Below are 18889 nucleotides of genomic sequence, written 5' to 3' on the forward strand. Positions count from 1 at the left end.
ACTGTGTTCTCCCATTTCCACAACTTCACACCTCGTACAAGAGGAACCTGGTGACAGGCCAGGATCGCTGTGATTGCAAACGTACCAAGAGAGGGAAATGGGCTGTAATGAAAGGCTTAGGAAATGTAATTCTGATCTGTGGCTCGTCAAAAGCTTGCCTGGAGTTTCTTCCAGCAGGAGGTGGTGGCACCTGCTCCATCAGGCAGCTAGGCTGTGAAAATGACAGGGATTCCCCAGAGCTTCCTGAGAGGCTGCACTGCTGGGCACACAGACTGTCTAGGGCTCAAGGTTACGACGTATGACTGTGCTGAAGACAGGCAGCGCCTCACCTTTAATCCCAGTGTTCTGGCCACCCAGCGGGGGAGGGGTGGGATGGGCATTCCCTGAGCCTGAAGAGGTTTTGTGAGAGACATGTGAAAGTACAGGGATTGGGGGAGAAATTCAGAGGGGTGGTAACACATTAAACAGGCAGGATGATGCCCACAAAGTAAGTTCTACTAAAGAAATCAACGTATAGGTCGGAAACCTACTTGAACTTAGGGCTAGGATCAAGCAAAGGGCTTTGATTACCGACCAGAAACATCAAGCATTCACCCCAGATGCCATAGTCTTCCCAATCCTGATAGAGCTGGATTTTATCTAGTCATTTCTCCCACAGGGTGGCTATACTTCTAGCTGGAAACAAACAAAAAAAAGCTAGAGAATGTTCAGCTCATGGTTTCTCAGGGCTTGAATGAGCTACCAGGAGCCAGGGGCCTTTGGCTCAGGACCCAGGTTTGATGGAAAAGGAAGATGCACGGGGTGTGAAACTTGGAAACACTTTCCTCGTCCAGCAGCCATGTCCCACCACCCCTATACCCTACCCTGCTCATTCCTCTGGTTCTTACCTGTAGACAACTTTCATGTCCACCCATCAGAAGAGTATGCAGGGGGCAAGGAAAGAAGGGAAAGAAAACTCAGACATTCCGTCTTGGATGCAGCGATACTAAAGAGAAATGCAAAGCCTCTTACATCCTCCCTGACCTGCATTTGTGGGATGCCATTCTGCTTCTACCATCCACTCTGCCGGGGAAAAGGCATCGGACAGAACTTTCACAGGAATTCTGGTATGTGACCAGCTTACCTCTCACAGCACCAAGAACCTTTATGAAGGCAGGAAGGAGTGCACGTCTCAAAAAAATAATAATTTTTTAAATCTCTGAGGCAGCAAACATCAGCATATGACATCCCACTCTTTCTGTGCTAATAAGTGGATTTAGGTGAAGATGCTTACTTTTAAATTTACTGTGATCCGGCGTATCTTGGCTTTCTTCTATCAGTATTTTGGCAGCCACGTCAAGAGTAACAATCTTGGTTTTGGAGACCAGAAACAGCATGACAAACTTCTGGCTCATAATTCTCAGAGACTTATCTTTTCTACTGTTTGCAGATGCTACAAAGGGAATAAAACAAAAGCGTCAAAACGTAATTTACCACAAGAGAGACTGTACTTCTAGTTTGCCAGACCTATCTAACTGTATCAGCAGATGGAAACATCACTCTTGTTACAGTGATCAGCGGAAGTCTGTTGGACACACATCATAAAAAGATGGTTCACAAAGAAATAAGACAGATTTTCTTGTGGGTCATAAAGCTACAGTAGGTATAAATTCTGAAATGCTTTATATTCATACTTCATTGAATAGAAGCCATGAAGTAGTTTTCCTGAAGCAGTTTTGGAAAAGATCAAAGTAGAGGGATAAAAGGATAGAGTTAGGGACCAGGAGCTATTTTCAGAACATCAACTCTTCCCTCAATGGCAAGGTCTCCACTTTTATGTCTCTGAGCCCACAATAGCTAGACTGTACCCTCCACATAGTAGGCATCCACCTCTTCCATTGCTCTTCAGAAATAAGTGAAGAAATAAACAATAAGTAAATAGGAGACACTGATTAGATGTGTGTTGCCATAGATGGCAGGCAAAACATCGCCGACAGATGGCTGTCTCCTCTGGTTATGAGGATAAGAACTGGCTCATAGGGTGGAATTAAAAGGCATGAGGTAGTAAATGGAACGAAAGCCAGGCCCACCCTTCCATTCCTATTGCTTATAAATGCAAGTGAAATGTTAGGGATACCTGCACTTTATTATCTTAGCAAGGAGCAGCAGGGTGAGAATGCAGATCAATGGTTAAAGGAGGGACAGCATAAATATAAGTTGGAAGGGGAAGAACAATGTAATATAAGTAAAAAAAAAAATCTGCATCAAATAAAGGTTGTCCATCTTTCTAATCAGTATTTTCTGCTAATGGGGTTCTTTTCTAAGTCATCTACTCCAGTATATAATTAAACAAATAGGATCCTTTGGAGAGAGAAATTCTTTCCAAGTAAATTTTCCTTAAAGGCTCACAAGCAGGAATCAGCATGGGGCTGTCAATCTGAAATGGGAGCGCTGTTCGAGATCTACGGTCCAAACACACCAAATACCAAGTGAAACTGCTACTAGACAGTTTTTCAGTGAGGTTGAGTGGGCAGCCCAGCCGGGAAGCCATCTGTCTCCCTGTCTTCAGGAGAGAGAATAAGAGGACATCTCCCTCCAGGGTGGTCCATTTGGTTCCTCCCATCTTAGCAGTGACTCTCTTCAGAAGACACCATTGCCCTCTCCCTGCCATTACTCGTGTGGGTACCGTGGACTCACAAGAGGGATAGTCCGGTTCAGAGAAATCCAGTAACTGTGGATCCTGGGAATCTGGACAGCCATCTCTTTTGCGTTCCCCAAATTTATAATCCATCAGGTCGAGCTCTTTCTGTTGGAGGTGGGCCATCTGCTCTTCGTATTTCTGCTCCTCTCCTAGCCTCTGGAGGTTCCTCAGGGTTTTGGGCAGGCTGTGCCGTCCGTGCCAGCCGTACTGATTCTTGGCCACCCGGCTGACCAGATGCAGCGACTCCAGCACATTCACAATGTCATAGATGCGTCTCCTTTCAACGCCTGTTTGAAAAAGAGAAGCCAGCCATCATCATGCCGACCAACATTTTTGAGTATAAAGTCCTTGAAGGCTTGGACCTTGTCTGTGGACTATTTTGTGTGATACTCTGCCCAGCAAATATAATTGCTCAACAAATTCATACTATATGAATGCAAGCAAAAGAAATTTTTTTCTTCTTGGGATCCAACTCTCGATAAGATCTAGGATAAACATCCACCTTGAGATGGATGACAGTTCCATCTGTATTACATAAATAGTAGAGTAACTTTCTTTGGACCTGTTAGGCAAACCACATGAACATTTCAGTGCGTTAAAACTGGTGGGCTTCAGCAACACACGTCACAGTAATAAATGCTTGATGAATGTTGGATGGTTGATTTTGACTTGTAATCCTAGTTATACAGACTATAGAACTGTGTCCAGTAACTGTTAACTCATTATTGGACCATATTCTCCTTTCCTGGAGTTTGAATGATGTGAAAAAATTACTTGTTAATTCTCTTAATGGCCAGTAAGGAAAACAGATGGTAAATATTTTGTTTCCCATTTTGCACTGGCAACTCAGGAGTCAAGGGCTTGGGCACCCTTCTCAAGTTGCTGGAGGAAGCTAGTGCCAGGGCTGGAACAACGTACAGGCCGCCCTCTGCTCATCACACCTGTGGACAACTCTCCCTGGGCTCCCATTCACTGTATCCTGCCAAACAGCCCATTAATAAAGCACAGAAACTCTAGCAGAGGCTGACCATCCAGTTCATCAATTCCCTACCCACTTTCCCAACACTCCCTAAATAGCCAGGATTACGAGCAGTCTATTGAATTTACTAAAAATATTTACGCTGGTTAAGTGCGGGGGCTTCAGGGTCAGACTGCATGAATTGAAATCCCTGCGTTATCCCTTACTGGTCGGGTGAGCCTGGGAATTTACTTAATCTCTCTGTGCCTTAGTATTTATCTCATAAAATGATGAGCATTAAATGTGATCATAAACTTAAAGGGTTTCTGACAGGTGTTAATTTATCTACTCTTTGTTATGTTATTTGGTAAATATCAGAACTTCCTGCGTGGCACTGGAGATACCTAAAATTCCTGCTAGCATAAGAGGTGACAGTAGAAACAGATTTTTAAATCTTCCATCTTGACTCATCCTGTTATGCAATAGGCCCTTAGGCTTTGGGGACTCAACTGGCCCTTTGTGCTCTCACCTAAGTATCCGTAACAAAAGCCTCCAGGCATCTCTCAGAAGACTGGCCCAGCTACAAAAATGCCTTCTTTCTCTTCACTTGCCAAGAGCTGTTCTATAATCAGGGCAGACTTGGTGCACATAGCTCTTGGCCTTTCAAAGATTTAACACAAGAAATAAACCAGGTTACAATGAAAACTGTGGAGCTGAGAGGAAATTCTACCCCATGCATGAAGAGGCATTTTGCAGTCAGAACATTTCGGCTCATGACCTGGAAAGGCTCTTCACTCTCAAAAGCTCAGGCTTTGGTGCCAGATGCCTGCTGGAAGGTGTTGGCCAGAGCAGTCAGTAGCCCCTTGTCCGGATCTGCCTGGCTCCTCATTCCAGTCTGTTTTCATATATTAACACATCTTGTTGAGAGTGGAACGTTACAAACCTTCCCATTAGAAATGTCATGTGAATGCAACTGAGACAGCCCAGGGCCAGCCATATGTCTGGCTGTTTTGTTATTCTGTATTAGACACAAGCTGCTAAGTCTCCATCTAGTGGCTAGACATCTCAAGAAATAAAGGAAGATTTGGACAACTAAGAGAGGAAGATGATGCTTGCTATGCACCGTAAGTGTTCAGAAGGTGGTGCTGGCAAAAGCCCATAGGCAGCTACTTGCCTGAATAATCACTCACCTTTGCAATCTGGACTAACTGTCCACTGGCTGGGTGCACCTAAACTTCCCACGTCACAGGTCTCAAGTCCTGCAGGTAACTCTGGGGCTTGCTCTGCCAGGAAAGTCTTCCCTGGCATTGAGCCTTCTTTTTCTTTTGTATTCAAGGCAATCCGATTAATCGTAGGCATGGCATTAGTTATGCCCTTGAGGATTTACCAATTGTTACCATGCTTCCCTTATGCCCCATAGAGCTTATCAAGAGCATCTCAGCCCAATAAGTAGTTTCCCAGGCTGTGTAACTTTCCATTTACTGAAGTCACTCCCAGTTCTTTAACCTCTTATCTATAATACCAGTATCGAATCTACATGAGACCAGAAACTGGGAATGAATGCAATTTGAATGCTTTGCACATCGTTGGTTAAAATATGGTCTTAAAGCTTGTGACCTGGGATAGAGCAGGAGTTTAGACTCAATCCCAGGAGATGGTTACCCCTGAAACAGCTTCTAGGAAGGGACTCCATTTTTACGATCTCACGTGAAGAGAGATGGCAGGTTCATCTGGCAGGTCTTGGAAATTGTGAGACAGCAGGAAGCTGTTGCAAAAATCTTTGGCATTCTGTTCCAGGCGGTTATAACATGGGGATTTACAGCCCATATGAGAGTAGGATCCCACTCTTCTGTCCTCCCTGGGACCTGTAATGTAGCTTTCCAACATCTAATCTTTTGTCTTCTGCACTGATATCAGTGCAAGGACTCTTGATGTGGCCTGGGTATATGGAGGAAGGTGGCTTCGTGAACCCCAATGAGAAAGACATCGTACAATTTGTTGTTTTACCCTCATCTTCTTTTTTTAAATTTCTTTTTGGCCGTGTTGGGTCTTTGTTGCTGAGCGCAGGCTTTCTCTAGTTGCGGCGAGCGGGGGCTACTCTTCGTTGCGGTGCATGGGTTTCTCACTGCAGTGGCTTCTCTTGTTGGGGAGCACGGGCTCGAGGCGCGCGGGCTGCAGTAGTCGTGGCACGAGGGCTCAATAGTTGTGGCTCGCGGCTCTAGGGCGCAGGCTCAGTAGTTGTGGCGCACGGGCTTAGTTGCTCCACGACATGTGGGATCTTCCCGGACCAGGGCTCGAACCCGTGTCCCCTGCATTGGCAGGCGGATTCTTAACCACTGCGCCACCAGGGAAGTCCCTACCCTCATCTTCTTAAGACTAGTTTCCAGACCCGGTTCCTCAGCTATGTCTACACCAAGCCTCTGTCCAGCTGGCTCACCTTCCCCTTCTTGGTTCATTGCTACCAATGCCAGAATACTGTATTCTACTTCCGGGTTCTAAAATGGCTCCCCGTCAAAGCCCTCTGCTTCCTCCTAGCTGTAGAGGATCACAGGATGGCTTGAAGATGGTGGAGGGGGTGGGGGGAGTACCTCTAATGAGAGCTGAGTAGAAACTGTTCCATGTAGCAATAAGAGTAAGCCAGGCTCTGAGTTGGGCATGTTACTGACATCATCCCCAACTTTTCTAAGTTTCTGCAAGGTAGGTGCTATGGCCCCTAGGCTGTAGTTGAGAAAAGAATAATTAACTTTTTAAAGCTCTGACAGTCTATAAATTAGAGAGCCGGGCTTGAAATCCAGCTCTGTCTTACTCAAAGTACAGCCCATGGTCTTCCCATCACAACACACTGGTTCCTCATTACCTCAATTTCCAGCAAATAAAATCTTTTTAGCCATCAGTTTGAATAATTCAGAGTGATAATCATCTACTGGGTCACATTCTTTGGGCTACGGGAAGATATAGAACTAATAAACAAACTAAAAATATACTCTATCATAAAGCCTACTGGGCTGATTTCTTCGAGCCTTTTTTTCCCCTGTATGCAAACCCTCCTAATCTTTTAAGGGGACACTCTGACATCTTCAAATCATGTGATTTCTACTTATTTATTGTCAACAGTATGTTCATTGTGAAACCAACTGCAATCCACATCCACTAGGAGTCTCTATTCTGAATCGGCAGTCTGCATATTTATAGTCCAGACACCACTGCACATTACACACACCCACGCCATGTGAACGCGTGTATTCCTCTTTGTTATAAGGCTTAGCTGTTTGAGTTATATCCAGATGTGCTTTTACTAGTTGGGCAGACTTGCTGTGAAGGTCACAGTATAGGGCTTCAAACATAATGCTCTTGCTTTCAAATCGTGCTTTATAACAAAAATAACACCAGTTCTGAACTCTTTGAAGCATTTTAAAAAATAAACAGAAGGATATTTCTAAATATCTTTTGAGTCTATCTGAAATAACATGGGATTAAGATATTAGATATTAATTTGTAATGTGAGTCTTCTGTAAACATATTTTTTAAGCTTAAAAAAACCAAATATTTGTTTGACCCTCAGGCCTAAAAGGCTCCCTGGAATTCTATGCATAATGATGATGACAGAAGAAAAGCTCTACCTGCTCCTCTGTCCTCACTCTTTTTTTTTTTTTTTTTTTGCGGTACGCAGGCCTCTCACTGCTGTGGCCTCTCCCGTTGCGGAACACAGGCTCCGGACGCGCAGGCTCAGCGGCCATGGCTCACGGGCCCAGCCGCTCCGTGGCATGTGGGATCTTCCCGGACCGGGGCACGAACCCATGCCCCCTGCATCGGCAGGCAGACTCTCAACCACTGCGCCACCAGGGAAGCCCCTGTCCTCACTCTTTTGAGGGTCAGCTCTTTACTTAGTAAAGGAGGTGCTCTGAAGCCCCTTTGGCTTGCCGAGGAATCAACTTCTCACCGTAACTGGAGACAGGCCTCCAGGTGATCCCACGATACATACCGAGACTGACAGCAACTTCATCTAGGGAGATGGTAGTTTTCTCAGTTGACAGTGGATAACTTGGATAGCGAGCTAGAAACTTCTGGCACAGGAGTCCTAAACTTTTCTGTTTTCTGCTTGGCCTTTGCTTTTCAAATTCGTCCACAGCACTGTCCCCAACAACATCAAGCTACAGAGGGCAGACAGAGGGAGGGGGGAAATGTCACAGTTAACATCTTAACAGAGAAATTGCAATGGGTGGTATTGGCGAGTGGAGGGGAACATCTAAATCCATACCATCCTAGATTCTGGTTAAAATGCATTTCCTAATCTAATTTTCTTAACATTTTACCTATTGCTTTCTCTGAACTGAACTTTTCCTCCTTTGTGATTTGAGGCTGAGTCTACTGTTTAAAATAAAAAATGAACAATGCAGTCATTTATAGGTTGCTACAGCCTTGATTTATAGGTTGCTACACCCTTGCTACTAGCGTGCTTGTTAGACTGAGATCAGCGTCACCAGGAGCATGTTAAGAGGTGTAAAACCTCAGGCCTCACCTCAGACCTGATGTATCAGAATCTGTCTCTTCCTAAGATCCTGTGTAATTCCTATTAACGTGAAAGTTTGAGATGTACTTGCCTGCAGTGTGTCACCAAACTCTTTATTTTTCACAATTTACCAAGGGTTGATGGAACTGAACGGGGGAGCTAAATCTTATTCTTCCTTATTCTTTCTTATTGTAAGTACATTAAACTAGTGTCCTTGTCTTATCAACTCACATTTGAAAAAGGCTCAGTTCAAGCCCTAAGAAAAACTTTTTTTTTAAAGTATAGATATGCTGCTTATTCAGTAGCTCTGGTTCCCTACAGGACAGGTAATTTAAAGATGATTTAACTTTAAAGCCCCAAACCAACGAACTGAACATACGTGAGAATGATAAAAGTCCCCAAGTCAAAAACATTTAGATTAATATTACCCTTAAAATCAAAGCAAAAATTATAATTCATGGCAGCATTAAAAAAAATCCAAATTTCTTCATTAAATCAAAATTATTAAATATCATTGCTTAAAAAAATTATCATTTAAAAATGTGTACTGGTGAAGACAGTATCATACAGAAGAAAAGAAAGCATTCATTATGAAAAATGAGATATAGAATAAGAGTTCCACTTCAGCTGTAAATAAATAAAAAGATTAAGTGGAGTACTGCTTTTGACTCAATAGTAACCGAAAAACTGAGAATTCTGTGACTTTTTAATAATCAGGTAAACATTTTAAAATTCTATGAAAGGTCTTAGGAGCACAGCCTGTTTACCTGCAGACAGTCTGTAAATGCATCATCCTTGTTCTCAATGGGCCTGAACAGTCCTTTTTTCTTCTCTCGGTCTCTTATGTCTGGGCTGGCAGCACTAATGAGCATCTTCAGGTTAGCGGTGGGTGTCCATGGTTCTGCTTGCTGTCTGTCGACAAGCTTAACAGGAGTGATGGGATTTCTTTCTGGAGTGAAGATTTTTTGTTTCGATAAGTCAATTGGTTCATTTTTTATTGGCGTCTTTGGGGCCATCCTTGAGCGATCAACAAATATATTTTCCTATTTTAAAAAAGAGACCTTTTAGCGAAAATGAGAAAGGGCAGGTATCAGCTAACAGTACACTTTATTCCCATTATTCACTAAGTCATGAAAATACAAACAGACCTATACGTTCAGGGCTGAAAAGTATCAGGATAGGTAGGACTAATGAAAATAAACAGAAGGATCCATGGGAACCGACGAGTGGCTGCTACTCCCTTTAAGCATGTTTTTCACGGCACCTCTGTGAAAGAAGTCATGAGTGTTATGCGTCGCTGGTGGATGCTTGGAATAGGCGGGGATGATAATAAGAGCAAATGTGGGTTGAGCCCATATTGCTTCTAAGTGACATATTTTTTTAAACACTACTTACGAGTTTGCACTAGTGAAGAGCAATTATGCTTTTGTTCAATGTTCACCAGGGCTAATAGAGCAATTACCAGGACAGAATAATGGAAGGGCATCCAACAAAATGCCACGTTTCAAACCACCCAGCTATCTAATGTCACTCCCCCAGAGCAGTGCTTCTCAAACTACCCCTGGTTAAGGACCAGGGTTTTTCACAGACTGAAAACTCCCAGAGACTGATACATGGTCTTACTTCATAGGACTCATGCAACTCCCATCACATGTGACTCTCTTGAGTTTGCCACTCAACTTGACCTACAGCTTGTTCGACAAGAAGAGACCACTGAGCACAGGTTTAGATGTCACAGGGGCCAGATCGACTGAATGACTGTAGAGGTTTCTAAGTGCTGAACTCTCAAGTTCTGTTCGTAATGTGTTGCAGCTTGGTAATAGTTTGTGGCCTAGCACCTTCCCCCAGACTCTTTGAGTAGATTATCTTAGATAATTAAAAGAAAAGATTAATGATGGGTTCATTAATCCATTAAGAAAAAGGACTAAGTACACACAACTCGCGTTTGGAATTACTAAATTACCGAAACAAATTTCTTTCCCCTAAAATAACTTTTTGCCATTCAAACCCAGAAAGATTCTGCTCTTCCCATAGTTGAACTCACCTCCAGGTAATAGTGCCTTTACGTAATTAGGAAGGTGGATGAATTACATATTTGTCACTCCCTTTCCTGCACACAATATCACTCTATAGATTATTGCATGCTTGGATTTTGGCTGAACAGTGGTTTAAAAAAAAGTGTTTTCCTATAAACGAGCAACATATGAAGAAGGAAAAAGAATTGTTTGGGATGGACTTCCCTGGTGGCGCAGTGGTTAAGAATCTGCCTGCCAATGCAGGGGACACAGGTTCGAGCCCTGGTCCGGGAAGATCCCACATGCTGCGGAGCAACTAAGCCCGTGCACCACAATTACTGAGCCTTCGCTCTAGAGCCTGCGCGCCTAGAGCCTGTGCTCCACAACAAGAGAAGCCACTGAAATGGGAAGCCCGCACACCACAAGGAAGAGTAGCCCCCGCTCGCCGCAACTAGAGAAAGCCCGCGCGCAGCAACGAAGACCCAACGCAGCCAAAAATAAATGAATAAAATAAATAAATTTAAAAAAATTGTTTGGGAGAAACTGGAGTTTGCGGTAGCAGGCCAACTCTTGTTTTCTGGATCAGCAGAAGCTGCAGCTAGCCATGGTGAGGTTCTGTCCTAGGGTAGCATAGCAGGAAAGGGGTGGAGATGGGGGTGACGATTTCTCACGCCACTGCCGCAGTAAGCATCCAGCCTGAGGCAGTGCATCTATTCACATCTCTGAACAAATCCCTACTAGTATACAATTCTGATGAAGTCTTCTACAAGGGAACTCTCAAGGGAAAGTCCTGAGTGCATATTATGTGCTACACATGATACCTGTTTCATGCACTTTACACCTATTAACTCCTCATCCAATCCTGTAACCGAGGTAGTAGTATTTTTCTAGCCTGCAGATGAAGAAACTGAGGCACACAGAGGGTGCCTTGCCCAAGGTCACATACAACCTCATTCAGTATAAAAGTCATTGGTAAGGCAAGAAATAGCTGACAGCAGAAGTTTCCAAAATTCTGCATCTAGAAGTAAGCTTGTCCTGGGTGTGAATTGGGAGGAAGTTATCTTTTTCGCAGCTCCAACAAAAGGTGTCCAGCAGGCCACAGGTCCCCACTAGCCTCTATGGAGAGGCAGCATGGGAAGCAGTTCTGCGTGTGGGCTGGTAGGGCCAGCTTACCGGCCTCTGCTACTTATCAGCAGGGTGAGAGCAGGCAATTCCCTTCTCACTTTAATTCTCTCAACTGAAAATGAAGTTCATAAAAACACTGATCTCCAGAGTTATGAGAATAGTTCCAGGCATATAGTGAACACTCAATAAAACTTAGCTATTCTCTCTCCCCCCGCTCCATTTCCTGTTCTTTATTACCATCCATCCTGGCCCTCAGAGCTAATATAACATAGCACACTGTACTGCTATTTAACTCCCTGGGCATGTGTCTTGTCTCATTGACGAGACTGTGCACTTCTGGAGGTCAGGGAGCTAGTTCCACACGTCCCATTCCTCACAGTTTTTGGCACAATGCCTTCCCCTTCGCATGTGCTCAAGGAACACAGGACCTTGATTATCTAGTTATTTCAAAAGGTATCCCAACGGTGGAGGGCGTGTCCTAGGCTTGTTGAGGTGCAGAGATTCATCCTTCTTCTCCACGGCCCTCATGGTACCTGTCCTCCCAGGAACACTGAGCTCCTACTTTTTCCCTACCAAGGAGCAATTCAGATGAATTATTTCCTCCAGCACTTTGACATATTTTCACTACAGTTTAAGTAATACTTAAAGTAGGAGGGGAGTTACGTCACATGGTAGGTTACGATCGTTATCACACCTCTACTCAACAGAAAAAAATGCCAAGCAAATTGTTTTCTGAGGTTTCAGGTGGGCAGAAAGTCAGCTGCAATCTAATCACATCCTGATCCATCCGTCTGTCTGTCCTGCAATCCTGACACTGTAGAAGGCAAAGGAAAGGGGATTGGAATGAGAATTCAGAAATAGAGCGGTTTTTGACTCCACTCTATATCTTTCTGATACTGCACAAATTGTTCGTTTTGTCTGGGCCCAAGTTTCCAGATCTTTGAAATAAGGGGTTCAGACCAAATTATATATCTCCAAGGCTTTCCAGCAAGGCTACCCAGCCATGTGGTGGACACTGGGATGCACCTGGCTCACTTCTGGAATGAATGACTCATTTCCCCAGCTGCTGGAGTAATGCCAATAGTAAGCTTCTTCACGCTTTGGCTGAAGAGGGCTGACTCATCCGGGATCACACGCCTTCCCGAGAGGCCGGTACTGTCCTCAGTGGCTGGGAGAGGCAGCACTGACCTGTAACAGCTTGGTCCCCTTACCCCGACTCAGGACTCCTCCGAGGGGTCGTCCCAGGACTCCCTATGGGGTAAACCCAACTTCCACTGAGACTGTTCTGCAGCTCTGCTTCTCCCGCTGTCTAATTCTGCTGCCTTCCCTTCCCTTAAATGGGCTCCCATCCCCAGGACGCTCCCTAATAAACCACCTGCATACTAATCTCCACGTCAGATCTGCTTGCCGGGAAGTCAAGCTGCAACACCCTGGAAACCACCTCTTCAGTTAGAGGGGACCTGGAGAGAGTCCCCAGGAAACGGGTTCTCCAGTTCTCATGTGCAAATGGAGGTGATGCACCTTGGCTTACCTGCCATGCAGCTGCTGTGAGGATTAGATCAGATAATGAGAGCGAAAGCAGTTTGTAGTCTGTGAAGTGCTGTGCAAACGTTCATCACCACCATCATCATTATTATTTATTATACCAGCATTATGACTGAGCTGTAAGCTGACATGGAAAGGACCTGGTAATTAGAAGATCTTGGTTCTAGTCTTGCTTCTGTCTCAGATACAGCTTTAATCATGGTGCCTCAAATAGTACATAGACGTCAGCCTGTTCAAGGCCCTTGGTGACATTTTGCCAACCTCTTTTCCGGTCCCATCTCACGCACGTCCCACATTTTGTCCAAACAGTCCATCGTTCTTCTTCAAACCTGCCCCAAATTTTATCACACCTGAGCCGTTGCTCACACCATCACGTTGACTCTAAAGCCGTGGGCTAAGCTTTGCCCACTGAAACCCGACCTGCTGTTTAAGACTCATTGCAAACATGACAGGCACGTCAGGAGGCGTCTCCTTCTAGCTATTGACTAACAACTCTCCTTCCCTTCAGAGCACACTTTCCAGAATTAGTAATCCACACGGAGGGCTTTCCCCTGCCTGTCTCCCAGGGGTTTCCTCAAACCACCAGTCTGCTCTGATCCACTGCTCTCACTTCGGTCATCTGTCAGTCGACAAGTCAATGGCAAAATATTGCACTTGACCTCACTGCAACGGTTAAGACTGTTGACTATTTGCTTTATAAAACTCTCAGTCCTTCTGAGCTACCACTTTTTGCTCTCTTGGTTCTCTTCTGACTGTTCCTTCTCAGCCTCCTTCACGGGCTCCTCTTTTTCCACTCTTAGAAACTCAGCCCTCCACACCTCCCTGTTTGCTCTCTCCAGGGCAGCTCACCCACTCATGTACAAGGCTTTAAAACCAACCTGTATGTTGTTAATTCCCAAGTTTGTATCTGGCTAGGACTTTCTGTGAATTCCCAGATCAGGCAACCAACTGCCTCTTGTACATATTTATTTACCTGTAATCACACAGGTACAAATATATGCTTCAAGTTGAACTCACCTTCTTTTTTAACCACTCCCAAAAGATGAATGACCTTCAAAGAAAACCCATGCCCGCTAAGTCTAGGCGTGTCCCCAAATTTACCATGCTGATTTACTTCTTTACTAGTTTCCTTCCTCTCTACTTGCCTAAGTCTTAGCACTCATCCCTTCAAGCCCTAGCTCAAGTGTTATCTCCTTCACAAAGCCCTCCCAACAGCTCAATCCTTGTTGTCCACCGCTTCATCCCAAACCATCCTTTTTCTACTTTTGTCATTCCTAAATGCACTGTAGACAACTGAAGAGGAGAGTCTTGCTTATAATCTCACAACTTGGGCACAGTAAGATTGGGTAATGGCGTTGAAAACTCCTCTATGTTTTAAAGAAAAGTTTCTCCGTGAGTGGTAAGAAGATGCATGCCTACCTGTAGGCCTTGAGCAATGAAGATCAGACAGTCAAGAAAGATAAGTCCTCTAAATGCCGACTGACTGGTAGGATACTGTTCCAGGCACCCACCAGAGGGTTTCAAGAAGTACCACTAGCTTCTTGCCACTCTGGAAACTTTGAACATTTCTTGAATGTCCACAGCACATATACTCATATAGATTCTGCCTATAATGACCGTCTTACTCCTTCTTGTTTCCTTATAGTTGAAGTCCTCAGCCCAGATATTACCTCTGTGAAGCTTTCCAACTTTCCCTAGACTCCCCATGAATTTCTTTCTTAATCTTCTGTTCTGCTGGGGCACTTGGTTCCCACTCCTATAGCTCTTACCAAATCACAGTCTAGTTGGTTAGTTTTACCTCTCAGTCCCTGAAAGTGTCTCAGGTAACCGAGGGCCAGGCCTGCATCATATTCATCTTTGGGCTGTCAGTTCAAATGAGTAAGGTGTGGGGCTTCCCTGGTGGCGCAGTGGTTGAGAGTCCACCTGCCGATGCAGGGGACACGGGTTCGTGCCCCGGTCCGGGAAGATCCCACATGACGCGGAGCGGCTGGGCCCGTGAGCCATGGCCGCTGACCCTGCGCGTCCGGAGCCTGTGCTCCGCAACGGGAGAGGCCACAACAGTGAGAGGCCCACGTACCGCAAAAAAAAAAAAAAAAAAAAAAAAAGAGTAAGGTGTGAACAGTATGGGTTGCTGGGTGCTTTACAGACACCCAAAGAGGAGAGGCTACTTATTAATTTCAATTTATGGAAGAAAAAAATAGGCTTAGGGAAGCTAGGAGACTTATTAAACCGCTGTACCCCCAGCCCCTGAAACATAAATATTTGTTGAAACACTGAATAAATATATTTATTTGAGGTTATGAAGCTAACAAATGGTAAAGCAGGAAATCAAACCCAGATCTCTCTGACTCCAAATCCCACGTTCTCGGCAGCCCTAGAAATCCTCCTTCCTTTACTTCACAGCAATGTGAAAAGAGAGACAAAAGCCCAGCCTAGCATTTCGCAGGAGCGCTCTGTTCTCTTCCTTTGCCATCTCTTTGACAGGTGAAATAAGCCCTGCTCGTGTATTCTATTTCAAACATTTTAACCACTTTCCCAAACCTCTATGGCGTCATTTGAGGTTTTCTCTACATCCACTAAAATATGAAAGCTCAGCTTGGCACAGCACTTTACTGGGCTAACTAGAGGAGGAGAAGTAACCTTGTTGAAGGCACGATAAAAAGTCATTGACCCAGAAGGAAAGAGGTGGACACTTTGACTTTATATAAAAGTATACACATTCTTTCAAGGCTGTCCCATCCAAATTACAAAGGAAAACAAAAAGTTTTGCTCTGAAACTCCCAAAGCCAAAACTCTGAATATATACTTTAAAGTCTGGGCATTGCCACTCTCAGATGGCATAGCGAATTCTTTAAAAATGCTCTTTAAAAGAATAATGTTTTGGTATACTTCTTTTCCTAACAAAAATAAATCAAATGGTGGAGGGAAAAAAACCCCTACATGAAAAAGCATACAGTTTCACACCTACCCAAAATTAACGGTTGTCAAGTATTCTTCAAAGGCCCATGTAACAGGTGCTTTGCAACCAGGCAATTTCATTGTGGGTGCTAAGCCTAAAATTAAGCCCAGGAACCAGAGAAGTTCAATGCCTATGGAAGTTGCTATGCTCAGACTGATATTTAAACTTTGTAAACCCAGGTTTGTCATATCTACTTGCCTCTGCCCAAAAATGCTTAGATGTTCGCTACTAACAAGCTATTACACCTTTTCGGTAGGGCACCGGCTGGTGAGGGCATTGTGCTGACATGGGTCCTGTTTAGAGATTGCTATGGCCGGTTCACTTTGTAACGTTTCTTGAAGACGCTACTATTGTCTTACAAATCACAAGGCATGCAAAAACCACAAGGGAAAGCTCAGTGCAAAACCAGAAGTAACACTGTAAAATATTCAAAGAGTCCTTGGTGAGCTAAGTCACTTTATCTCCCTATATGGGAGACACTGGTCATGTTCTTGGGAGAATGGAACCACCTCTAGGAGCTGGTCCATCAGGATGAAGAACATTTCACGGCACTTTAATAATCTAGCATTTAGAGTGAAAAAGTCTATTTTCCTGGGAACTGAGGCTTAATATTCCTGCCCAGCATTAGCTAATTCTACTCTTGATAACTACAGTTATTACAAACCTTTGATTGCAGTGTCTAGCATATCTTTGATTCATATAAGTCAGTTTCAACATTACATCTAACCACTGCACAATGACTGAGAAATTCAACAATAATGGTTGGATGCCTCCTCCATTAAAAAAAAAGAAAAAAAAAGAAAAGCATAGTCCTAAAATGTTCATCAAGATTATTATGTTTTTAAGACAAATACAAGTGGCATTTTGGAATCCTGAATTGCATTAGACATCACCATCGTCAATATGATAGAACTTAAGGTATTTAAGTTCACTTACCTTTTGGGCATTTTCCCCATCTTCAATTGCAAAATCTAGTCTGGGGTTGATCAGGTCTTTTAGTGTTAAACAATTTACCTCCATCTGTAATGCACAGTTACATTAGAAAATGACTTTAAATTGGATATTCTTTCCTTCAACAAAAATATCTATTACTTGCTCATGAACATGAACTTCCGCTCCCTAAACTCATCCTGGGAATTTTCAGGATTGTGGCCACTCCAACTCTCCGAAACGCACACGAACGAGCACAAACACTTAAGTGTGCTTAGTAATTACTGAAATTGGGAAGAAAAAACCCCAGATAAAAATAATACTTTTTAATGAAAAGCAACAGGACAAAATTAAGTTTCAAGTCAGGAGAGTGTAGGGCAAATCTGTCAGAAAGCACAGGGTCTCCTAGGTCAGTTAATTTTGGCGCAAAGAACGGGGAGGAATTCGGCTTTGAGGGGTTTTGAATCAGGGGGGAAGGAAACCTGATCGCTAGACCAAACCCACTCAGCGCTCAGCGCAGCCCTTTCCCAGGCCTCCGAGCAGACCCCAAATATAAACTTTTCCAATGAAAACCCCAGATCGTGAGGAAGGGCAAGTTCCCTACTGCCCGGCCGGAGGGAGAGCTGGAGCCCAGACACCCCTCGCACGCCTGGTCCTGCGGCAGCCGGGGAGGGGAAGGGTGGCAGGCTGGCAGCCGGGGCGGGAGGGTCCCCTTTCGCCCCAATTCCCGCCTCCCCGCCGGCGCCGGGGCCGCACGCTACTTACTCCCCCTTTGCGAAGGAGCCTTCCTGCCTCTACCGGGACCTCCACGACCCCACAGCAGCGCGGGATCAGCTGGGCGAGTCGATCAGCAGCCGGGCGGCGACATCGGGCGGGGAAAGCGAGGCGCGCAGTTCCCCGCTCCGAGTGCCCTGCGCTAGCGGGGACCCCGCGGCGTCCGGGAAGCGCCAGCGCTCCGACACGCCGAGCGCGACTCCAGCCCCGGATCGCAGTCCCCGCTAAAACACCTCCTCTGGCGCCTTGAGACCGAATTTGAGAATCCACCAATCAGCGGCGGCCGGCGAGGCTGCGCCGGCCAATCGCGCGGCGGCACGGCCCGGGCTCGCCGCCCCTCGGAGTCTTGGCGCTCCTGGGCGCGCGTTTCGACCTCACCCGCCCAATGGTTGCCGCCTCGCCCCCTCCCCCTTCCGGGTACCTGGAAACCTCGGGCCCGGGAGCCAATTCTTGCCGGGGACGCGGGCCCGGGCGGCCGCGGGAAGCCAAGGTGGGGGCGGCGCGGGGCGGCGGGAGGAGGAGGAGGAGGACTCTTTTGTTATGCGTAAAAGACCCGCCGGTCCAGCGGCTTGCGGCGCGGGGAGACCGCGGGCACAGCCTGAGGAGAGGAGAGCAGATGGAGTTTGGAAAAACGATATACACGCTCTGGATGCTGCCGCCGCCACCCCTCCCCCCAGCAACCTGCGCGGAAGCGAAGTTGTCCAGGCTTGTTGGGGCAAACTTCTTAACACGAACGCTGGTGTGACACGTGAACCATGGTTACCACTCTATGCTGCGAGCAGATGGCACACCAGTTAGCTGTGGAAACTCGACTGCCAGCAGAACCAGCTGTTTTTTCTTTGCAAGTCCAGAAAAGTTTATTGGTGTTGTTACCTTTTCAGAACATCGCCAATAATTAGCCTTATTAAATAACTCTCTGCAGTATGGACTAGCATTCTGGGAAAGTCGAGAAAATTTCCTCAACATTGCTGATTTGTATGAAATGTTTCACTTCCCTCAACCTTAGTTTCTTACTTAAAATAGGAATGTTGATAGAGACAGCCGTGTGTGTGTGTGTGTGTGTGTGTGTGTGTGTGTGTGTGTTTTAATAGACGTTAAGAACAGCTTTAAATTTACAGAAAAATTGAGACGATAGCACAGGGAGCCCCCGCATATCTGGCACCCAGTTTCACCTATTCATGAACATCTTTACTGTGTAGTGCGTTTGTTAAATGAACCGATATTGCTATATTATTCTTAACGAAAGTCATTATTCAGATTTCCGTAATTTTTATCCAATGTCCTTTTTTCTGTTCCAGGATACAGCATTACATTTAGTCTTCATGTCTCCATAGGCTCCTCTTGGCTGTGACAATTTCTCATACTTTCCTCATTTTTGATGACCTCGACAATG

At 45.2% G+C, this 18889-nt stretch overlaps 1 protein-coding gene across 1 annotated transcript in view; it reads right to left on the minus strand.

Annotated features, from left to right (window-relative positions):
- Positions 1-17754, minus strand: part of E2F7 (E2F transcription factor 7) — a 32892-nt gene extending 15138 nt beyond the window's left edge. The window contains exons 1-6 of the mRNA XM_022559914.3: positions 17488-17754; positions 16729-16812; positions 8916-9191; positions 7621-7789; positions 2677-2967; positions 1274-1432 (exon numbers count right to left, since the gene is read on the minus strand). Coding sequence (XP_022415622.2) covers positions 1274-1432; positions 2677-2967; positions 7621-7789; positions 8916-9191; positions 16729-16812 — 979 coding nt within the window. The 5' untranslated portion in view covers positions 17488-17754. The remainder of the gene's footprint in view (positions 1-1273; positions 1433-2676; positions 2968-7620; positions 7790-8915; positions 9192-16728; positions 16813-17487) is intronic.
- Positions 17755-18889: the final 1135 nt, after the last annotated feature.

The sequence above is a fragment of the Delphinapterus leucas genome, chromosome 11 (assembly GCF_059928025.1).
Source record: "Delphinapterus leucas isolate spDelLeu-1000000601 "Yukka" chromosome 11, BTC_Dleu_Yukka2, whole genome shotgun sequence".
Taxonomy (NCBI): Eukaryota; Metazoa; Chordata; class Mammalia; order Artiodactyla; family Monodontidae; genus Delphinapterus; species Delphinapterus leucas.